The sequence below is a fragment of the Teleopsis dalmanni genome, chromosome 2 (genome assembly GCF_002237135.1).
Source record: "Teleopsis dalmanni isolate 2A chromosome 2, ASM223713v2, whole genome shotgun sequence".
Classification (NCBI taxonomy): Eukaryota; Metazoa; Arthropoda; class Insecta; order Diptera; family Diopsidae; genus Teleopsis; species Teleopsis dalmanni.
The window spans coordinates 158,718,790-158,743,430 of NC_051847.1; the positions used below are offsets into that span (position 1 = coordinate 158,718,790).

The 24,641-nt window shown below is 28.3% G+C and overlaps 1 protein-coding gene across 3 annotated transcripts; it reads right to left on the reverse strand.

Moving 5' to 3' along the window:
- Nucleotides 1-21: 21 nt before the first annotated feature.
- Nucleotides 22-23,819, reverse strand: LOC119683848. Of its 3 annotated transcripts, none has more exons than XM_038097715.1 (4): nucleotides 23,732-23,819; nucleotides 1,932-2,212; nucleotides 1,698-1,851; nucleotides 85-185 (listed from the first exon to the last, which is right to left on the reverse strand). In XM_038097715.1, exons 2-4 carry the CDS (start codon nucleotides 2,172-2,174, stop codon nucleotides 85-87), a joined length of 498 nt encoding a protein of 165 aa, XP_037953643.1. In that variant the 5' UTR covers nucleotides 2,175-2,212; nucleotides 23,732-23,819. The 3 variants fall into 3 exon arrangements, with proteins under 3 accessions (XP_037953644.1, XP_037953643.1, XP_037953642.1); XM_038097714.1 differs by lacking the exon at nucleotides 23,732-23,819 and adding an exon at nucleotides 23,362-23,588; XM_038097716.1 differs by lacking the exon at nucleotides 23,732-23,819 and having other exon boundaries at nucleotides 22-185; nucleotides 1,932-2,174.
- Between the last annotated feature and the right edge of the window lie 822 nt (nucleotides 23,820-24,641).

Genomic DNA, 24,641 nt, shown 5'->3' on the forward strand with positions numbered 1-24,641 from the left:
TTATAAAATTTATTAAGAAATTTCGTTAGCTCTACTAAAATCTAATTTGAATAAATAATATTTTTAAGAACTAAAATATTTAATTTAGCGGCGGTATGGTTGTTTGTTATAACGACCTCTTTCACTTTCTTCCGACAGGATACAGTATTGACTGTACACCACAACCCAGCAGTATGTCAGGATTGCTGAAACAAAAAGTAATAATTTATTTAAAATAAATTATTTTATAATATATATTTAGTTTTAAAGAAGTATTATATAAACTTTTTATATTAATTTATGAATTTTATGAGTGGGCTAATTAGTCATTTAAATAAATATATATATGTAATTTATTATTTATATTTCAAACAAATTATTTTATTAAGACATTTTCTAATATTTCGACTGTCTTCGATAGTCATCTTCAGGGAAACTAACAAAATATACGATGTAAAACTTATAGCGGGAAAACTTTTAAAAGTTAAAAATTAAATTTTTCATATTTTTTTCGTCACAGGGTCTTAAAGGGAAATTAAATTTTTTATTTAACAATAAAAACTGACAATAATGGCGTCAGTTTTTTGGAGAACCAAGTAAATGAGATACTTAGCCTCTGCGAACACAGGCAGACATTTATAAGAGCAAATGTTGAAAAACCGAAAGAGAGATAGCGTAACTCAAGTACCTGCAAAGTTGGCACCAGTGATAACTGCGTTAAAACCTGGCTTTAAAGAAATTCTAAAATATATCTGTTCGACTCACTTAAAACTGAGTTTCGTTCCTAATATGTCAAAGAATTAATTTGAATTTGAAGTAATATAAAAACTTTTAAAACAAAAAAAAGAGAGAAAATATGGATAATTAACGTGTTAATATAATTTTTCTCTAATCTGTAACCCGTAACTTTTTTATTTTGGTAAGAGTACTCTTTCAGAGATACTATTATCATAATTTCTATTTAAGGCCTAAAGAGCGCATGAAGATAAGGTTAAAATTGTATAAGTTAAGTAGTCTGTCAGTTATTAAGTAGCCTTAAGTTATTGAACTTGTAGAAGAAACCTGGATGTGTAATACAAATTAATTCCCACACTTAACTGTTTTGAAAATTCATGAGGCCATAATGCGACCGATTGCAAGATTAAAATAAATTAAGTTATTTCTTATATTCATAATAAATAAGAGATTCTAATTGAAATCCAAATATTTTGATTTCGCTAAAATTGCATATTCAATGCATCAATAAAATAAATAACTATTGAAAAAAATTAGTTTTAAAATATTTTAAATAATACAAGAAATAATTCGAAAAATTAAGAATAAGATTAACTTTCGCTGTGCTAAATAATTAATCAATTTAGTACCTTAAGAAATATTCTTGAATCATATACTATTCTCTTTCAAAAGAAATTTAGATGTTATATATGGAATCACAATTATTCCTTTGATATTTTAAGTATATTTTAAACCTTTTAAGTGCAATATATTAATTTCACACATAACATTCTTATGGTATATGATGGTATTCGGCATCCGGTTAATTATAGGCGCTTCTCTGTTGCGGTTTCGCTTTGCAAATATGCTTAAACATTCACTTCAGGGATCAAATTAATAATTTATTGTAATTGTAATTGTAATCATGACGTTAATGTGATTACAGTAAATTGTAACTACGTAACTTACTTGGATTAATAAAAAATGAATATTAATTTTCTTACCGCATGCAATTAACCCAAAGACCAGCCATAATACGCCAGTTAGCACGAAGCCATCAATAAAGAACACAACAGCGGTGTAAATGACAGATACGAGCAAACCAATGGCTATCATAATACCCAGTACAACCCAGGGCATCATTAAATAATGATTTCGCTAAAATTATAAAATGAAAATATTATTCAATCAATATTCAGTTTTATTTATTATTTGAGTTCGAAACAAATTCCACTTACCTTCAGGACACCTACTATCATTAGCAAGGATATTAAAATTGTCATACAAAGATTTATGACGAGAATTATTTTAACAATATTAGTGGGTATCCAATCGAAGAAAATCGTTTTAAATGCTACACGTGTTGTAAATATGACAATGATGGTAATTATGGATAGCAGTATGGCCAAAATACCAGAAATGATGGAACCATTTCGTAGTGATTGACAGAAGCAGCAGGTTTTTAAAGGTGGTTGTGCCATTTTTTGTACTTTTTTAAAATAAAATTCGAGTTACTTAACTGTAAATAAAATAAATAATACTGTCAGTAATATAAGAACATATAATTTTAGTTTATAATAGTAAATAATATACAGTACAATCTTAATTTAAATCGTACTCGACATAGAGAATCCTCCAAATAACGAATTACCAAATTCTTGTAAATAACAATCATATCAAAAATATTCTCTCAAAATAATGAATGCTGCATACAAAATATTTTCAAAAAAACTGAAGGTCTTGATATATTTTTGGTTACACCGGGAATCTAATGTATATGCATATAAGCTTGAAAGTTTGAAATCTTACAAGGAATATTATCCATAACAAACAAATTTTATTGAAATATATCACCAATTATTACATCCTTCCATCGTTTAAATTCTTCTAAGAGGAGCTAAAGAATAGTTGAAATGATTACTATTTTTGTTGAGTTTAGATGTTCTAGCATTTATATAATTGGTGATGGTTAGAAAAATCTCTAACCACCTAAAATAATATTGGCATACCAGGGAATTTTAAATATCTAAAATATTGAAATTAGCATAATGTTGGAAAGATAATTCTTAGTTTTATTTTGAAACCTTCGATTTATCAAAAACTTAAGATGAGCTCCCAGATTTAACAAATGCTTACTCACTATTAATGGTCATTATAGCTGCTACCTTTTTTGATGTAACGCTTTGTGTAAGAGTTGTGTCATTCTAATAAGTTACAGGTCAGTAGATTTTCCTAAAACCGAATTGTTCATATGGTAGAACATTTACCTCCTCATTATTAATAAAAAGAAGGGATTGTGCATTGCCTAAAAGATCTATTGTGCCCCTTACTCGGGTTGGAGTGTTTCTCCAACTCCGATTTCTTTAATGAAAGACACTATAAAGCGTACCTTTCCTAGTCTTGAATCTTTATGATCCATGAAATACCCTCCTAGGTGTTTCTTCCGCTTGGCAATCCATGCCGGGCACTCTTCAAGCACATGGCATGCAGTTTCTCTCTTTTCTCTACAGTATCTGCAGTCTGAGTTGGATTGAATTCCTAACTTTGATAGGTAATTATTCAATTTACAGGGACCAGTCAATAATCCTGTAATAATTCTTAGGTTGTTTTTTGATTGTGCTATGCAATCTTTGAAGCGTTTAAGGTTATAAGTCCCTAACAGCATTTTGGATTGTGACAGTCCTGGTATCCTTTCCCAATAGAATTCTCTTTCTTTTTCCTCTGTACCATTCATAAGAATAGATAGAGCTCCTTTGCCTAGATCACAGAATGGTTCTGGGCCTATCATTCTTGAGGCTGCGCCTTTTATTGCAATTTTGTCACCATTTAATTGCCTTGGATACTAGCATGTCCCGGAATCCATATTAGATGCACGTGATTTTTCCAGCCGATACCATACCAGTTTAGATGATACCTGGTAGGATATGAGTGCCATTATAGCTACCTGGCTGTCAGTCAGTATTGCGATTTTACGATTCCGGTAGTTACGTTCAAGGTTGAAACTGTCGGATTTATCTATTGCGTATATTTCCGCTTGAAAGATAGTTCCATTATTTCCTAGTGCTTCCCAGTATCTCTTGCCTGGTCCATAAACATCAGCCCTCGCTCCCTCATTGTTGAGGGAGCCGTCCGAATACCATGTTAATATGTTTTCTTTAATTATTTGAGTTTTAGATAAGCCTTCCCAATTCTTTTTATTGCCAAGTTCAGTTTTGAAGTTATTTGAAAAGTTTAACTTTACAATCATCCATTTCAATTTCTGGGATTTGTGCAGCCAGAGTATCAGATTTTTTGCTGTTGGTTTCGAGACCAGCCATCCTGTTTGTAATTACTCTAAGAGCAGCCTTCTTCGCCTGTGATTGCACATGGATGTAAAGAAGTGTGGGTTCCAGGAGTACTTCAATTGATGACGTGGGACATGTTCTCATTGATCCTGTTATGCTTACACATTCAAGTCGCTGTACCTTGTTGAGTGTGTTAATAACGATTTGCTGTTTTATGCAGTTTTGCCAGACTATTGTTCCGTAAGTGACCATAGGTCTGATTATTGCTGTGTATATCCATTACAGTGACTTTGGTGTACACCCCCAATTCTTACCTACGATGGATCTACATGTAATAAAGGTGTTGGCTGCCTTTTTTGTTACTTCTTGGATGTGAGATTTCCATAGTAATTTATTGTCTAAAATTATACCCAAAAATGTTACCTCCTTTTGTGGTTTTATTTCTAACCCATTAAAGAGGATGCGTTTAAGATTTTTTTATTTTGTATTTTCTTGTAAATGGTACAATGGTTGTTTTTGCTGGATTTATTTTCAGCATAACAGAATTGCACCGTTCTTTTGTTAGTTTTAGGCCTAACTGGATTCTTTCGTACAGAGTATGTTCGATTATTATCACATTATCGGCGTATCCCTGGATTTGGAAGCCATTCCTATCCAGTTTTACCAATAGTTCATCCACTACCATACTCCACATTAGGGGTGATAGTACTCCACCTTGGGGACACCTTCGTGAAGTGTTTGCAAAAATATTGCCATTACTGGTCGGAATTTCTACTCTCCTGGTGCGAAGCATGTTGCTCATTCAGCGTGAAAGTGTGCCATTGATTCCTCTTCTACAAAGAGTTGAGTTTATGACCTCATGTGAAGTGTTATCAAAGGCTCCTTCAATATCTAAGAAAACGCAGATTGCTATTTCTATCTTATCTATGCTGTCCTGAATCGTTTTTCTTAGTTGAGGTTCACTTCCTTAGCGTCTTCGTGTATTCTAGTAAACATTGCAAGCAGTGTGATTTTCCGTACGGGTGGCAGCAAACTAATAATGCAAAATTAAGTAACTATATGTATTTGTATCAACCTCGTTTTTACTTTGAAATTAAAGTTTTGTTTGACGTCACTAGGGATAGATCCCCTAGAAGCTAAAGAATATATATTTAAAGAAGTATGTATATAAAAGTCATGAAAATATTTGAATTTTTTAAAATAAATTCAATTAAACAAAATATTTATAGTATTTATAAAAATATTTGAATTTATTAAAATAAATTCATCTAAACAAAATATTTATAGTAACTTTACTTTGATAACACACTTTAAATTAAGACTCATATTCATAGAATTGACAATACGAGTAATCAAGCAATTATCCGCGTAATATTTATAAAAGGATGTAAAGTCTGCACCTAAAGTGGAGTCTAGACATATGGAGAAAGAAGTGTTTTAAGAGGATTTGGCGACAGTGACTAGTGCATAATTATTAAAAGAAAGGTCAAGTGTTTACTTTATACGGGACAAGGGATTTTTTTAGAGAAAGGGGATAATATATTTATATAATGATTTAAATAAAATGTCGGCTTATAAAAATTTTGTACATATATTCATATATGTTTAAAATTCAATTTTTCATTAATTTGGAATATTTTTTAAAAAAGTTTTAATTTTTAATTATACATTTATATGTATGTATCTGATTTATACATAGCATATATTCATTTTATTTAAAATAAAAAAAATGTCTGCCAAGAAAAAATGTAAAAATCTAACATATTGAAGTACATAATCATTAATGACGTCAATAGATTTAGTATATGCATATTCGTATAAGAACGAAAATTTAATCAATGTAAACAAACAAAAAAATATAAAAATAAAATTTAAATTTTAAACTTGAGAAATCGATGAAACTGAAGAAAAGTAAATCTCGGTATATATTGTACGAAGAAACGTGCAAAAAATTTTATTTTTGCCGGAGAAAAACGTAAAATTTTAAAATTAAACTTATGATTCATAGAAAAAGTAAAATTCGTTATTTGTATATTTTGTTCGTTGTTTAAATATTAAAAATTCATATTTTAAGTTTTGGCAAGTATTAGTAGTTTTTTTTTTCTACAATAGAATATGAAGTGATGAGTTTGTTATCGTTTAGATAAATTTATCAAAATACTTCATTTAGTTGCTAAATGAATATTATAAAATAACAAATAAAGTTAACAAGCTCTCCCTTCCAATCCCTTTCAAACGGACAATTATGTATATCAGATAACAATTATTCTTCTTTTGACTTCACATAATTTTTTTTTAACTATGTTAGTCTTTTAACAATTTCAGAATATGTTTCTCTTTCCCTTGCAGCAGCCAATCTGATCTGATCTGATCGCGACTATTATTGTCTAGTGCATTTCATTAATTTTAACTTAAAAATCTTCTTTTCTGCACAAAAAAGTTATTACTAATAAAAAAATTAAAAAAAAATTTATCGAAACAATAAGTTTATCGGTATTTATTTTGACTGAGTATTACATATCTGTACAATATTAATCAATTGCTATTTATATTTATTAACTTAACCTAACTAAATTTTTAAAAAGTCCTTGAGCAAAATTCCATTATATTTGTTGAGATAAAGCAGAAATGTTTGGATATTAAGTATGACAAACGGGTCTTGAACAAGAAATATGAAAATCGGTGGACGATGAAAGTTGTTTTAGTGTTTGACGTCTTCTTCACAAACATATCACTTATGTTAATCCGTTGTCATATCCGTTATAATAACAATATATTGCATAAAAGCTAAATTTTTGTTTTGAAAGTTGATCATTGGTTACATCGATTTCAAAAAAATACTACATATCAAAATCTTCAAAAAAAAGGAAAATTTTGAAATTCGGAGAGATGCCTAAAGTCGAGGCAAAATTATATCAATGGTTCTGCGCACAACAAAATAGAAGTCTTCCAGTCTTTCGTGAAATATTGAAAACAAAAGCAAAAGAGATAAATAACATTTTGAAAGAAATGAATAATATTTTTCCCCAGCGATGGATGGGTTCAGAAGTTTAACGAAGATTTGGAATGAAGCTTCTAAAAATTTCAGGGAAAAAGTTATATTCAAGTTCTCATCTTGTGAATCCCTTTAAAAGCACTTTTAATTCGTTAATAAAAGCGCATAACTCAATAGAAGATCATATCAATAATGCAGACGAGCCAAGTCTTTTATGGAAAATGCATCCTTCTAAAACTTTGGCTTGCAAAAATAAAACAGCTGCACCTGGGCGAAAGCTTGAAAAAGTGCGCCTTACATTTTTAGCCTGCACAAATGCATCTGGGGATCATAAAGTAAAACCATTAGTTGTGGGGAAAGCAGCAAAGTCAAGATGCTTTAAAAAATTTTTGCTTCCAGTGGATTATGATCATTCAAAAAGTGCCTGGATAACAAGTGTTACTAAAGATTATATTCATAAAAAGTATTTTTTATTAATAAAATTAGGGAAAAAACTTAAAAAAAAAAATTTTATTTAGTGAACATTTCAATTATGTGAATATGCTCTGTCTGAATTAGTTCACATAACTGAGCGCGTCATTACCTTGAGTCATTACCTCACACTAAGTATAACTAAATACGGGGTATTTGTGAAATCATGGATCTGATATCTGCTTGCGTTTATTAGGCTTCGCTGTGTTTTTAGGATGTTGAGTGGTGGATTATTGTGACTGTCAATTATATTTAGCATTTTCAGTGCACGATCTTTAATGTATTTTTCGACTAAATCGACTCTCTGATGTCTATGGATATCCGCTCCTCTTATGTATCACGGGGCGTTAACCAATTTTCTTAAGGCGATATGTACTTATTTTATATTTATATTTTATATATTATATCGTAGTATATTTTATGACTTTATTCAATTAAATAATCTAATTTTCCTTAACAAAACTTTGTAAGCATTCTATGAGTTATATTTGTTTAAAGTTTAAATTCAAGATTTATAAAGAAATATTTTAAATGCTATTTGATATATGTATGTCGTAGTGTTTATTACATTGAAATAATTAATCTAATTATCATAACGTTTATATTGTACAAAGTTCATCAAGCTGCGCTTAGTAGTGATTACTCAAGCTACCGTAAGTCATATTGCATATATATATATATATATATGTATGTATGTAAGAATCACGATTGTCGTTGGCGTTGTTTTCTTAGAAGAATTTATGTAACTAAACCACAAATGAAGACTCATAATACATTTTCAAGTTTCGCCCATGATACATGAATTCAATTTAAAAATAAATGGATTTGATATTTCTGCATTCATAATTGTGACACCTCATAGAAAAGATAGTGTCGTCAAGTACTGGCAATTTGATACAATCAATTTTCTAAATAGTTTTTGTCTAAAGATTTCAGTATTTTAGTCAATCAGTCATAGATAATAGACGATTAGGCACATAAGTCAGTAAAAACTTTAGTTGCATGTAACTATAATTATAGTACGTGGATATATAGTAGTTATACAGTAAGTAAATATAATACATATATTACAATGTAAGAATTAGCCGGCCATAAAATATGTCTTCAGAACCACAAAAAAAACACAAATAATTGCAATATTTGAACAGCAATATTTTATTTCACACATATACAAAGTATTAAAGTGAAATATTACTTTTATTTTGATTGAAAACTTGTTATTTAAAATTGAAACAGATTATGCTTAATGATAGATGTTAATATACATCAGTAATTTAGAATAAGAATTTATTCATTCGTTTCTGTGTGCAAATAAAATGTAGCATTGGGGGTTGGTGTAATATTCGCATTTCTCTGAAATGTTTTACTTAGATATTTATTCAATTTTTGATCTTTAATGCTTAAATGTAGTGTAAAGTTTATTATTCCACATTCTACCCATATATAATTTGTCGACCATTATTATTATTAGACATCACAGATATAAAATACAAGTACATAATTTGAGAGTTCTTATAATTATTTTTTGTTAATAGTATCGTATTTACTCAAGTTACTAGATAAGAGCTCAGAATCATATATAAGAGTTGAATGAGTTTGTGCGGACTATTTATAAACCACTACTGATATGATTAATCATTTTTTTTCAAAGACTGTCTAATTTTTTAGTTGCTAGTAAAAATCTCAATCAATTTGGATACTAAATAGAATGCTTCTCGCTATAGTAGTTAAACACATTGGCTATATTTGTATTATAATTTATTACGGGAGTATTAAAATTTAGCGTCCTACAATTTGACTCTTGCGGAAATGCATAATTTAATTACTACTAATTTTAATAAAAACTTTTCGAGAATTTTTCAAATAATATTAAGTTTGGGTCATAAATTCCCATCAAAGATACTTACCTGAAGTTAAGTTTCTCTAACATTTTTTATATAAATAATTTCAATAAAGTTTTTTTAAATTTAAAAAAGTAAGTTTCGGAAATAATATAGATTTCATTATTTGTTACTTATCTGTATATAACAGATGTCGTAATATTAGGAAATCTGAGACTAACGTATTTTTGTTTTTATTTCATACTAACGTACAAAATGTTCATACCTCAATTGTAAATATTATTCAAGTAATTTTTTAAATTTTTCAGTTTTTATTGAATACTGAATGTGTAATTTTGTTTTTCATATTATAAACAAAACCTCATTTTTACATTTTTAAAATCCTTCGAAAAATGGTTCAATGTTAAAATCGTTTAAACCTTCACCTCAATTTCCTCACGATTAAGAAATTTCCGTTTGGTTGAAATAAAGATACTACATGCATACATACATGAAAGTTATTTATAATTTCGGTATGAGCAATAACAACATTTTTATTTTTAAATGATATCATTTCATTCTTTATTTCAATGTTTTAAAAATTCATTAATGTTATTTCTTCTGTCAAGTGCTCACTTGTAAACAAATAATTCATTCATAATTTTTGATTTTAATATAAACAAGATGATATTAGTGAGGAAATATAAAATTACGAATCAGAACTCAGAGTAGATGAAGAGCGACTTGCAGAAATATTCCGGGTGTCTCTATTTGATGTTATTGAAAAGAAAGTAGAGACCATCTCTTGTGTTCCTTTAGAATCTCTACATTCTAAAAAACTACTATAGTTAGAAATTAAATTCAGAAAATGTCATTATATATGATCAGATAGATAGAATAAAAATGGAGAATTTGCTGAAATATTCCTCGACATACATAGAAATAAATAATTAAGTGCTTCTACGAAAAATCGGTATTTTGAAAGATAGCAATTATATCTTAAGATTTTAACTAATTATTCTTTTTCCTCATTAAAGGTGTCATTTAAGGTGTATATATACAGTCAAACCTCTGTATAATGAAGTCGTTGGTGCCTGCCAAAAACTTCATTATAGAGAGGTGTTCGTTATAGAGAGGTTTAAATATATGAAAATCACCATATCTTCAACAAAACTTCGTTATAAAGAAGAATTTGTTATGGGGAGGTTCGCTATAGGGAGGTTTGACTATAGTATATTATATTATTTCTTATTTCTGAGTGGAACAATAATCCAAAAATCGTTTCATACTTTTGGTGACCGTTTCAATTCTAATCAAAGCAATTTTGACTAAAAGATGTTTTTCATTTTCCGCACATGTTGGTTTCATTATTTTGGTCTATTTCTGTTCCAACCAAGGATAATCTAGCACATTTTTCAAATTACGGTACGGCACAATATCTCTCTAGAAAAAAATTTTTTTTTTTAAAATAAACATATCATATTTATTAACATTTCGAAAAAGAGCTGATAATTATAGTAATATTAATTTTGAAGCCACTTCCAGTATTCTAGAATACGGCTTGAATTTTATTTAACTGAACTTATTTATATGAATATCAGCCAACTAATATAGTTATCATACATATTAAGTTTAAACTATTCGTATATTTTTAAATTTTTAAATTCCTAATAATGTAAAAAATAATTATATTTCAATTATTATGACTGATATTTTTCATTTTACTAGGATTCAGTACAAGTACTCAAACTACTAATTGAAGGTAGATATAAACTAAGAGATTTCTAGGTCATCTTTGTAGAAGATGACGAAGTTACATCGGTCATCTATGCATAACATTTGTAAAGTAAATAACAGAGAGGAGGAAGAAAATGAACTATCGATCCTATACCTTGTGATTAAAAAAGAACGAGAATTTTGGGCATGTCAAATTCATAGACCCATGTCTCATCACCAGTTATGATGCGTTCGATGAATGTGGGGTCACTATCTGCGTTGGAAATCATTTCTTTGGTCACATCACAACGACGCTTTTTTTGAATGAAGTTCAGCTTGAAATCGCCACACGAAAATTTTTCGACTACTTTTTATAGATGGCAAACAAAAAGTAATCGTACGATATGCGTTAAACTTTGACAGAATGTGTATAATAGTGTTGCCAGCGTGAAAATTAAAAAAAAGCGCGGGAATTCAAAAATTAAAAATTAAAGTTCTTTTTTGATCACAAGGTATGCACAACATTTGAAAAATTAATAGCAGAAATAGTAAACGGAACAATTCTCGATATATCGCAAATTGCAAGAAATTAACTGGAATTACTAAAATTTAGTTTATAAAACAATGAAGGAAGCATTAAGTTTTAAATGTAGATAATATATATCTATATAAAATATAGATAAATACTAGATCTATTTATTTAAAAAGTTTAATCAAAATTTTTTAGTTTGATTTTTGTTTTAGCATTAATTCTTTAGTTTTAGTAATTATTGTGAGTACTTAAATTGTTCATAGACACATTTAAACCAACACGATTTAAGTATATTACGAAATTAAATCAAAATAATACAATTCATTGCAGGACTTCTGGAAAGCTACTGTAGTCTAAATTATTACCTTACGAAAGTGGTAATTCTTATGAAATTATATTGCCGTAAGAGAATCCCAACTTAATAATAATAATAAGAATTGAGAATCTATCTTATAAAATATTCTCTATTAGAAGATGATATATAGAACTACAAAAATTTTGCATTTCAATAATTTGACAAATTATAAAAAATTCTGCGGAAATAAGTAAAGATATAATTACTATTATCCATAACTAATTATTGTTATAACTAATTATACTTGTTAATTTATTATTACAATAATATATTTGCAACAAATATTTAGATTTTCAATAATGGAAGAGATATTCTGTTATACAGACCATTGTCATTCTCCATCTCTATAGTCGTTGCATTGTCGTCGTTGAGTTCGGTCGTGTTCATCAGGGTGCGAAGTGTGGACTTTTGTGCTTATGTTCGGTCGATCATGCATTTAAGTACGTGAAATGCAATAATATTGGATATTGGCCAGCAGCAGCCAAAGCAGAAGCCAGCAGCGGCCAGCAAATATATTCAATACAGAGAATCTCTCTTGGTGGGACCTATGCATAGCATTGAGTGTTCCGACTAATAAGCGAGGTAATAGATTCACAGTAAAACGGTCATTGTCGACGTGTTTAAATCAAACAAAGGAAAGTTGGTCACTTACACTACGCATTGGGACGGCTGTACACAGGTGAGCGAGATCGTTGATGGAATGTCATGGTGGGGTGCTGCATCGCCTTCTGACTAAGAGATGCCTACCTTCCAGCAGTAAGCAGCATTAGGTGCTAATATGCTTATATATAATATAAATGAAGGTATAATTAAGGTAGTGTTAAGAATAACAACCTAATGATGTAATTTCCGTTTTTTTTTCGAAAAAAATTAAAATTGATGTAATTAGAAATACTATAACGATACAAGAAACATCAAATTATACTAAATACTCTTAGAAAAATACTTAAATAAGTATGTTAAGAACCAGATGTAGAAAAGTGATGTAATTCCTAGCTTTAAGCAAGGAATTTGTAGAAATGATATTAACTTGTAGAAATGATATTAACCAATTAAGCAAATATTTAAAACAAAGCAAAACAACATTCTCCATCTCCGTTCTTATTGGACGGAGTATAAATATATAGCTGCAGCAGTAATTATAGTTTTAAATAAATATATATATATATTCAAATCGAGAGATAATAATATATTTTTACTTATTAAAACTAATAATACTTATTTTATTAATACGTATGTATAATTTAAAAAACTTATCTTTTTCATTTGAAATATTTTTACAATCAACTTATAAGCGGTTAATTTTTATCAAAAGACCAGAACCAAAACAATTTTATTTTCATTATATATAAATCTTTAATCTTTGTTGGTTTGTTTTAAATTTTTTTATCGAAAGTAAAATATTTTTGCATAAATTCTTGCTAATTACACAACAGTAAGCTTTAAACTCAAACTAATTGAAATTCCATTGAGCGATATAATATTTTCTTAGCTTGATAAAAATAATAAAGAATAATGCAATTTCTGGAACTTTAGAATTTGCTAACACATACTGAGATACGAAAAAATGATTGAATTTTACATTTTACATTTAATCGGCAGAAAATCTTAATATGGAAGTTGTTCGTTTACTGTTTGTGGAGGCAATTAGCGAACACCATTACAAATTCAATGTACACAATTGAAGCATTTGCAATTGAATTTCAATTGAATTAAAAATTTAGAACACCAGAAATAATTTGGCCTCAAAACTACAGCAACGCAAAATGTCGAACGTTCATCGACTTAAAGATACTTTTGGATATTACAAAAGATTTAATTTATTAGTGAAGAATCTGTGGCGTCTTTTCAAGTGGAAAATTACTTAGCATTACTGAATTCGGTGCTTTATATAATAAATACATTTGTAATCACTAAATATTATTCAAGTTCTTAATTAAGATTGTAATGTAGCTTTTACTTTGCACTTTGCCCTTTGTGTGTAATACTTTTAATATATCAAAATAGATTTTCTTTGAAATAAACAATCTTTCTAAAATTACCAATGCCATTTTAGCTGTGCCTGTTGTAGATCTTTTAGGCTGGGAGCTCCGTCTCATTATAGAAGTTGTGAAAGTAAGGAGAAAGAAAAACATTAGTTTATAGTGTATTTAGCTATATTATTGAAGAATCCAGGAGTACGGTTAAAAACATAATACATTATATTACTACAACTACTATTGTTCACTTCCCCAGTGGGGCATAGAGCCTCAATAATTCTTTTAAATCTGAATCTATTTGATGTTTCTGTATAGATATTGTTCTACGTATAACATGCTTCAGCTAGCTAGCAGCAAATCTTTTGCTACTTTGTGGATTCCATGCCAAAGCTTGCCTTGCAAATACGTTTTATAAGGACTTTAAAATAGTTCGTAATTTCTTTCCTTTTGTTTCATTCTAGAGTTGGTTATGGAAGAACTTTTATTCCACTATGTGGGCGAGATTATGGTAATTTCGCTGTAATCGTCTAATCCTAAATGAAGTTTCCTTCCTTTTGTTTTATTCTGGAATTGTTTATGGAAAAACCTTTACTCCCTTATGCGATAAATGTCAATTCATGCACTTATAAATATCGATGCTTTCAGTTACCGTACTCCGAAAACTACATTTATTTATTATCGGGACGCTCTACATGCCCCAAAAAAAGGCTATGGGTCCCACAACGATCTTAAGCGTTCTAATCATCAGTCGTCATCGTCCGTCAGTAATCGTCAATCATCCAATCATAATCGTCCTAGTTCAAATTAATAAACAATTAAGCTCACGTGTTAAGTAGCAGTATTTCAAAAGACTCGTAGGATCTAGTTATCACTGAACTTAACCTATTAGGTAATGTCGACCTATATGTGTGAGAAAGACTCTATAAAACAAGTCCTATTGTGCAATAGGCTCTATAAATATTAGAAAAAAATTCAAGTGGAACAGCTGTCACTTCTAGTTCAGTGTATTTTATTATGAAATTTATATTGTAATAATTTTTATTGATTACAAAAATTTCTTTAAGAGCAGCTGGTTTATTAGTTTCTCATATGCTATACTATAAGTAACTAAACTTATTCAACACAATCATAATTTAATATATTACTTTAATTGTTTAAAAGTTATGTTGATATGAATGAAATGATGTCACATTTTTGATGCGATATTAAAAAAAAAAATTGCCTTTAATATCAAATAGCTCTAACACAATGTTTTATGTTATTTTTTAAATAATTATTTTATTAAATAATTTAAAACAAACATTTACAAATATAACGAATTTAAACAAACATTTGTTTATATGAGATCATCTTATATGAAAAAATGAACCAAAATAAACATATCGTGCTTATTCTCGTACATTGTAGAAAAATACTTTCATAATATTTTATTATTTTTTTTGAATATTTGCTTTATTTAGCATTGATGAACATTAAAATGCCATATTAAAATATTTTTGGCAAAAAAAATATTAGAGTTTTTTGTTAATTTTAATACAAACAGCATAACAATTTTTACCCGATTCACTGCGTGAACCTCATTAAATTGATGTCTTTAATTTTTGTAGACTGGTAAAAAACCATTCACAATTATTTTTAAAATAGTTATTAAAAATTCATTAATAAATAAATTACTTTTTTTTTAAATAGAAACAAAAATTTTTATTAGAGATGACATTACATTTTTTAAACAACACGTGGTTTATTTCAATTGCTTATTTTGATTTCTTTGTTGATGATTATCTTTTTCACTTCAGATTTTAGTCGCTTTTAGCCTCATGCATACACTCAATTGATATTCTTTATTCGTTTATTTGTTGTTCACATTTCTATATGTTCTTCATAACAAATATATCTATGACGTTTGAATATCTATAAATTAACTATTAACTAAGTTACTTAAAAATTGACAATAGTGATTATTTTATTTGCAAACAAATCGATTATATATGGTATACACATGTGTAATCAATTTTTTTCGTTAGTATGTTTTTGCAGAGAATTTGGAAGATTAATGCTTAAAATTTGTATTTAATATTTTATAATCTACCAATGACTAAATTTACAAATATATTCCATATATGTCATATTGTACCAATAGTAACTATAAAAAAAAATGTAAAAAATATTAACGAATATTCAATCAAACTAACAAATATGAAGCAATTACAATATACACAAGTCGTCCATCACTTCACAGAATTTGATGATCTCTCTCTCCCTCTCTCTCTCTATGAATTCGTTACTATAACAAAAAGTACTCATTATTTAGGAAAGTGAAGGGGTCTAATATTGACTCCTATTAAGTTTAAGTAAAAAAATAAAATTTATCAAAAGATAAACTAAAAACTTTATAATTTAATAATAGCATATTTGTTGCGACTATTATTTTTATTTAACAAAGAATGAATTAAGAAAAAACATCAAGTTTAGAAGATAATTGTGTTTTAAAATTTTGAATCAAATATAAAATGGGACAATAAACTTAATCAATAATATACATCGAAGACTAGTTCTCTCAAACAAAGCTTATTACGGCATGCTGTCATGCACCTTTTTAAAATGTGAGTCTTAACATATTCACTCTAGTAACAAAAGTGAATATATAAAACTTATATAAGAACGACTACACAAATCGAAACACTGCGGCGTATCACATATGTAGATCGTGTCGGGACTCACAGCCTCTATCTGGGACTTGTAGAGCGTCCCGATAATAAATAAAGGAAGCTTTCGAACTACTAGCGATAGTAGAGTAACTGAAAGCATCGATACTTATAAGTGCATGAATTGACATTTATCGCATAAGGGAGTAAAGGTTTTTTCATAATCAACTCCAAAATAAAACAAAAGGAAGGAAACTGCAATTAGGATTAGACCATTACAGCGAAATTACCATCATTTCGCCCACATAATGGAGTAAAGGTTTCTCCGTAACCAATTCCAGAATAAAACAAAAAGAAAAGGAAGAAAACACTATGGGTTGTAGATAATAACTACACTAAGTAAGAACTAACTATCACGAAATATGTTGATTGCATTGAACTATATAGATTGTAACATAACAAGACCTCCATCTCCAGCTCAGATGGATGAATTGTGTCAACAATGATGCACATAAATATATATATGTATATTTATATTAAAATTATATTTATATAAAATTCTGACGAATTTAAATTATTTTAAAAATTTATTAATTACTGAATATAAAACATCATTTGCTTAATTGTTTCAGTGTTGTTGTCATTCATTAAATTTAATAAAAATCATATATTTCTGATATCAACTTTCTATATCAACTGATGTCAAGATAAGAGTAATGCGTTTATTATCAACATTACAAATATTTAATCAAGAATGGTTTAATTTTATCATATCAAATATCTTTTATTAAAATAATAAACACAATATTAAGTATAAGTATGCATATAAGAAAGCTGCGGTCTGCACCTCATACAGTACAGCGTAAATGTGGATGACCACATATATGGGTACTACTCGTATTAGAGTAGCGAGTTAAATCCAACTAGATTTGATTGCGCATATGAAGGGATTAGATTAAAATTGATGTTACAAATGTAACAGATTGGAGTGCGGGATAAGAGACATAAATGTATATGAAAAAACATGGTACAACAATTATTTTACCAAATAGAATCTATAATTAGAAACATAACAGATAAGATTGTTCTTCGAATTTGTCAAATAGTTTACGAAATTTCAGGTATATAAAAAATAATAATGATGTATTCCTTTATGTACATTATGAGGTATAAAATACACCTTTTCTTCTATTTGTGAATATTCTTTACTTTATTTTCGTAATATTTTTAGTGACAAATATTTATTATTTTTGTAGTTAACTTACGATATACAATAATTTCGTTACTGTTAAGCTAGGTTTTATTAATATCTTGCAATATCTTGTGATATGAAAACACGTTTTGTAAACTAGGATCTATATTCGAGCAGTGTAAGATGACTATGCTATGACTGCGTTATTTTGAATCTGGGTACTAGAAAGTCTAACTGCATGAAGCCTCATATCAAGTATTCAGTAAATAAATTGTTGTATAAAATGTCGTGGTTAAAGATTAATTTTATAGGTTTAGTCTGGAGGAGCATACGCTGTGATGTCCTCATTAAAAGTGTGACTGAAGCAATAATTCAATCTCAAAAGAGATCCTATTGGCGGGATTGCATTTTCTAAATTTAATGAAATAATGGCGAAAGTATTAGGCGGATATTTGTTCGGGCAGTTCTGCAGCAATAACAGATAATAACAAAAACAGTTGTATTGATTATTGAGCATCTTATATTGATTACTTTAGTGAGATGACTTGTTTTTTCTTCTTTAGATTTTTATAATGGGAATAATTGCTTCATTTAACGTGTTTTATCTGCATCCTGGCTACGCCTATGTTAACATTAACTGAATCATAATCACAAAATCATTAGCATTTTATATATATCTATATATATAATTAAAAGTATTTTACTTGATAAAATCAAACTGAATGTTTTTATGTTTCATAAAATTCATTATATTTTAGCAATTTTGTTATTAACAACAATTTTTATTCTCATTGCAACGATCACACAATGTTATTGTTGAGCAAATGTTGTTGGTTTGACATTGTTGCTTAGATTTAAATCTTTAAATCATTATATTTAATCAAAAATAATTCAAATATTTTCTTGCGCATCGGAGCAAAGTTCTCCATCTTAAACTTGACCTTCTATTTCATTATAATCTTTTTGTGATTTTTTATTTAGGCAAATATTTGTTCTTCTTTTAATAAAATTGGGACATCCCACTTAGCGCCTAATGATTCTGAGCAGGTTAGTTGACATCAACATGTAATAATGTATGAAATAATAGAATTTTTATATTAAAACCACATTCTATTAGTACAACACAAAACACATTCATAATTTTTTGTTTATCAACGTACATACATATGTACATATATTTCTTCTTTTTAGATTGAATATAAAAATGAAAATTTGTATGAAGGTTATACATCCCACACACTACCCAAATATTCTTAGACACCTTAAACTTATGATATTGAGTAAAATGACGAAAATATAAAAAAAAAACAAATAATTATAAATAAAAAATAATAAACTTTGTGTAGCCGTAAGAAAACCAGTTCATTCGTATTTTATTTATTTAAATTATTTATCAAATATTGTTCATTTAAATTTTTTCTCATTCTACAAATGAGAGACAGCGAGCAACAATATAATATAAACAATAAATCGTAATATAAACGAGTATCAAGTGCAGTGTCTTATCACAGCTCTTGAAGTTTTCATCATTCGCAAAGAAGTTGAATTAAAAGCTAAGAATTAAAAGCCGTAAGTCAAGCTACAACATTAAGAGCAAGGTAATTCCAGTAATAATTTAGGGAGAGAACTAAGATCAAAAGGCTAAATTTGTATTAATATTCTTATTCGTAAAAACGACCTTTGTTGCTATATATTAATTTCTATTGCCACAACAATTACAAAAATATAAATTATATATTTCTTTATTTGTGAGTTAATAGTAAGAAAGTTTTAAAGTTAACTAAGAATAAGGAACTGGACTACTGAACTTCGGCCTGAATAAATTAATATATAACAGAAATTGTTATTACGAACAAAAATTTTGATATAAATTTAGTCGCTAATAATTAGAGCTACTTTTCTACAGAAATATTATAAATCGACGCAATATCAAATCCAAATTAAAGTATTATTTTTGAATTCAGAGATTTTGTTAGCAAAGATATATATACTATATGTATATCAGTATGTATATTTATCTGAAAAATAAATATGTGATTGCAAATATGTTTGCGTTCATTATCTTAACTTATTTATCTCACTGACAGCTCTAATAAAAGTCTTTAAATAACTTTCTAATGTTGATTTGTTGCTCAGTTCTGTCGCAGACCGGTATTTATAAAGATTTTTAATCTATTTTCTTTGCTATTTGAATCCCTTTAAATTTTAAATCCCTTTAAAAATATAACTTAATAAAGACGAAAATTGTAATAAAATGTAAACAATATATCAGTTAAAGTTAAATTCAATTTATAACATATAATTTTTCGCCATGAATTTCTGTAAGATAAAAATAAAAGTAACAGATACAATAGGGGAGCATAATATCTTATATACATATATCTTATATACACCTGTATTAGCACTAACTTAGTAATATTGATGGGCCAAAGTCACGTGTACAATATAAGAATAACTTATAGTGAGATATTCATAAAATGTCTTATGTTGAGGTTTTTCCGAGTTAGTGCAACTGGGCACTTTTACTGTTTCTTAGCTGGGGGGTTTCTACAGAGCCCCTCCCTTCTCTTTGACTAATTTATGTATTCCTCACAAGCTTTGCTGATTATTCGACGACTGATCTAAGAGCTGCATACTGCTCCCTTACGGCTAGTGACTGCTCTGATATTAGACAGCGCTATGTAGGGCAGCCTGCCAGTTTTCGGGTATAAGTTCAGGGCTCCAAGAAACGCAGATTTTGAAATATTATATATCTTCATTTTGTGTTCTGTGCTGCTACCAATATGCTTATAATTTTTAGAGATTTCTTCATTTGAGAAGTTGAAGAATGTTTTATCAATGGAGATTCAAGAAATCCTACTACAAATTTACACATAGGTCATATTCCCACTGGTGTCACTAGGCACCAATAGGTCTATGTTTTGCTAACGGTCATTCAAGTTAATTTAATCTCAGCTATGGTTAAAAATAATAATAACAAACTTAATATAAATTTAATATAACATTTAACCTGTTATATACTAACAAAATGAACAAGCTATGCAATGCACATAAATAGTTTTCATATCTTATTGTTAAACACATACATCAACATATAATCTTATGAGATAACCACGAACAATTTTTTTATGAAGTATAAATAATTATTCTTTTATGGAAGGCTCAATGCCTTATTGATTAAACTTTCACAATAAATAAGGTGCGATTTTTTTGCAGTGCTTTGTTGATCAATCAACAGCGCTCTTGAGAATTCACAAATGTAGAAACATCCTTGTGTCTATAAATGTAAATAAATAGGTCATAGCAGCAAAAATAAATTTTAAAGATAAATTTTATTAAGATTATATTGATTAGCTTTGTAATGCGTAATATGTGCATATTGCAACCGAGTACTGTATAGTTACTACTCTTACATATACATATTATACACAATGAATTTATGACTTATTACAGTACTACAATATATTTTAGTCATATAATATAAAGACAATATATCACGTAATCACGCTTCTGATCTACTGTACTATTCCAACTTGTTCTTTTCTCAATAAGAATGTCTTATATTAAACAATTTATTTAAACAGCCATATTTTAAATGAACTAAATTAATATAATAAATTATAAATATATTTTTTATTTTAGGATATGAAATAAGGTCCATCAAGTGCAATGATAGCTTGTATATTCCGCATAATTTGAATAATTAAAAATGTAATACATATTTTCTTATTCGACTTCCCCAATCTGGCTATTAAGAATATTTTCAATTTTATCAAAATAGCTCAGTGCTTTCCGGGTACAATACAAAAGTACCTGTACCTTAAATTGCTCAGTAAACCAGTCTGTTTAAAATGTTCTATACGTTATCACAATTTGCCCAGTGTTTACAACTTTAGTTAGCCTATCTTCAATGAGTTGGGCTGGTATTAGCATATATTGAATCATTTCCACATAATTAATAACATTAAACAAAATATTTTTTTGCTAATAATTATAGTTGTTTTAAATTTAAATAACTCAATAATTAACTGCAATTTCATAGCATTAAATACTAATTTAATTTTATATTAGTAGCATTCTTATTGGTAAACATAATAAAATTTAAAATTTCACTATAAGATGTGTTACTTTTTAAAACCTTTTAAAATATAATATCTTGTTTTGAGAAATAACACTAGTTAATGTATTTAAAAATTTAAAAAAACTATAGATTAGAATACAAGAGTTTTAGTGATACTAAGCACTACATAAAAGGACCATAGTTGAACTTTTATACAGTTGTCTGAACCGAATGAACGACATTCAGCTTTTTAAATTAAGATTACATCGTTAAAGTGTTCTTAATAGCAGGGGCGGAGGTAGTAACTTAGACTCAGAATCAGAAGTCAAATCTAGATAGACAAAGATAGGAATATACTATCCTAGTACATACGAATTCTGTAACCTCAGAGGGACCAATATTGTTGAAGTGGTAACGCGAGCGAATGTGCTCTTTCAGGTGACATGTAACTTTGACTTTGCCTACTGAGTAGGAATGTCTCTTTGTAGACTAAAAATACGTAATATTTGATAAAAAAGGTTGTCTAGATAGGGTTTATCGGCTCAGTCCTATTTTCTGCTTCAGTTATATCAAGAACATTATTTTAATTATCATTTGTTTAGTTTGAGTCTTTTTAGAGTTTGTGCATCTGGGCATTTTTACTCTTTCATACATGGGGGGTTTTTGCAGAGTTCCACCCTTTATATATTCCTCAAAAACTTCGTGATTATTCGATGACTGATCTAAGATATGTGTACCGCCACGTGCGGCTAGAGATTATTCTGACATTATGTAGTGCTAAGTAGGGAAGCCTGTCTGTTTTTTTAAAACCTATTAATTTAATATTAAATTTCGAAAATCTATTTATCAAATATACAGTTAATGGTTACTTATATACTGCATTATATAGTATATAAAGCTGACATTATTTTTTTTTGAAAACTTTGTTATTTTAAATTATTTTATTTAAAATTCATCATCTATATAAATTAAAACTATGTTTCCATTTATATTATTGTATATTAATACTATTTTACTTAAATTGCTTAAATTACTTACAAGCGAATATGCAATAACTTTAATTATATGTATACATATATGTATGTTCTTTAAAAACAATATTGTTTTCATATTTTTTTTATATTGTCATATTAATATAGAAAAAAAACCAATTAAAACTGGCTTTTCAGTTATTGAGTTTGTCAGTCGATCATATACTACGCTTTAATTAATCATATATGTACATATGCACATATTATATGCGGCTACATCTGAAATTCAGAAATTCAAATTCAGATTCAGGCACATATCAGGTAAGCTAATAATGACGACATATGAATATATATGAATATATATTCAACGATATAGTGATATAGTGTGTATTCCAATGGATTTACATACTCGTCAAATACTTTGAGGTGGTGCGGTTTATTGCTAGGTCAGGCTCTGGACGCCTGTTAGTTTAATTTTTAAAACAACATTTATCACTTAATGAACAAAAAATCAACAAAATAAACACGAAAAGAAAAAGAATAAAATTTGCACAATTGAAAAAAAGCTAACAAAAATAAACTAAGTGCAGTTCAAGATACTTTTCGCGTTTTTTTTCTTCTAATTTGAAATTTTTGCTGTGTACTTACAGTTACCCTTTAGCTTTTGTTGTGCCAAAATTTGATTTTTAATCGGCTATAAATACGGCGAAAATATCTTTGATGCAGTAGCTCGTCAATGGAGTAGAGTATCTTCTGAATGTAGTTTTGCGATTTATTGAACTTGTTTACATTGAACTTGAAAATTTTTAATATATTTGAAGATTATACTATACATATATTGAAATATATGAGTAATTTATTATATCACTTATAAGCTCTGCTTAATCTGGATTTTTTAAATATATATATTAATATATTTATTTTTTTATGTACATATGTACATAAACTTCGCTTTAACAAACTTTTTATTATTATTATAAAGTCTCACACCACTAATTTGTGTGGTCTTTAAGCTCACCGCGAAGGTCACAAAACGTATTTTTTCTGCTGTTCTGCGATGAGGACCGATTTGTTTCGTCTGCGTATTTCAACTAAAAGCGCCAGACTGTAAGTTTTCGCTCGCTATTGTATCTGCTGCCTCTTAGATGTTTAAAAAGTTTCTACGTTTTGTTATGGGCTTTAGCTACTCGTGTGAGCGAGCGTGTAGCGCAGCGCAATACTGGTGAGCTGTCAACAAAAGTAGCAAAGAGAATGTTTATTGTAACGACATATAGTGTGGTGTGTATGACTTGAGATCATTGAGATCACCGCTTAGTATTCTCGACTGATGTTACCCATATATACCCACATATATCAGCAACGAATTTCCTAAAAGCTTTAGATACAGTATTAAACTCTGTAAAAGAAGCATGTAAAATCGTTTTTATGGTTTCTGGTATTATAATCAGTAAGAAACGAGTTTTTCCTAAAAAAAAGGTATTCTTTGAATAAAAAAAAACAATATTTCTATTTTCAAGTAGTTCGCTTGCATTGCGTATAAGTAATGAAATTATTTATATAAAATTGATTTGTTATGTATGTAACTTTTGGTGGAAAATTAAAGAGAAAATTACTTAATAAATATTTAAAAATCTTTAATTATTTACTATAGAAAAATTATCTTTGTAATAAATATAATTTAAAAATATTCAAATAAAAAATGAAACTGATTAAACAAGTTTTAAAGTATTGCTTAATATCAGCACATTATTTATTAAAAGCTTTAAACCATTTCAGTAGAACACATCAACATAGTTTAGTATAGTTTGAACTCTCTTGAGTAGATATTGTTTGTCAGGCAACTTTTGTCCATTCAAAAGTAGTAACCGGCAAGTTCTTAAAAATTATAAACAAATTCAGTTTTAGAGAAATTGTCTGTCTCAGAGGGG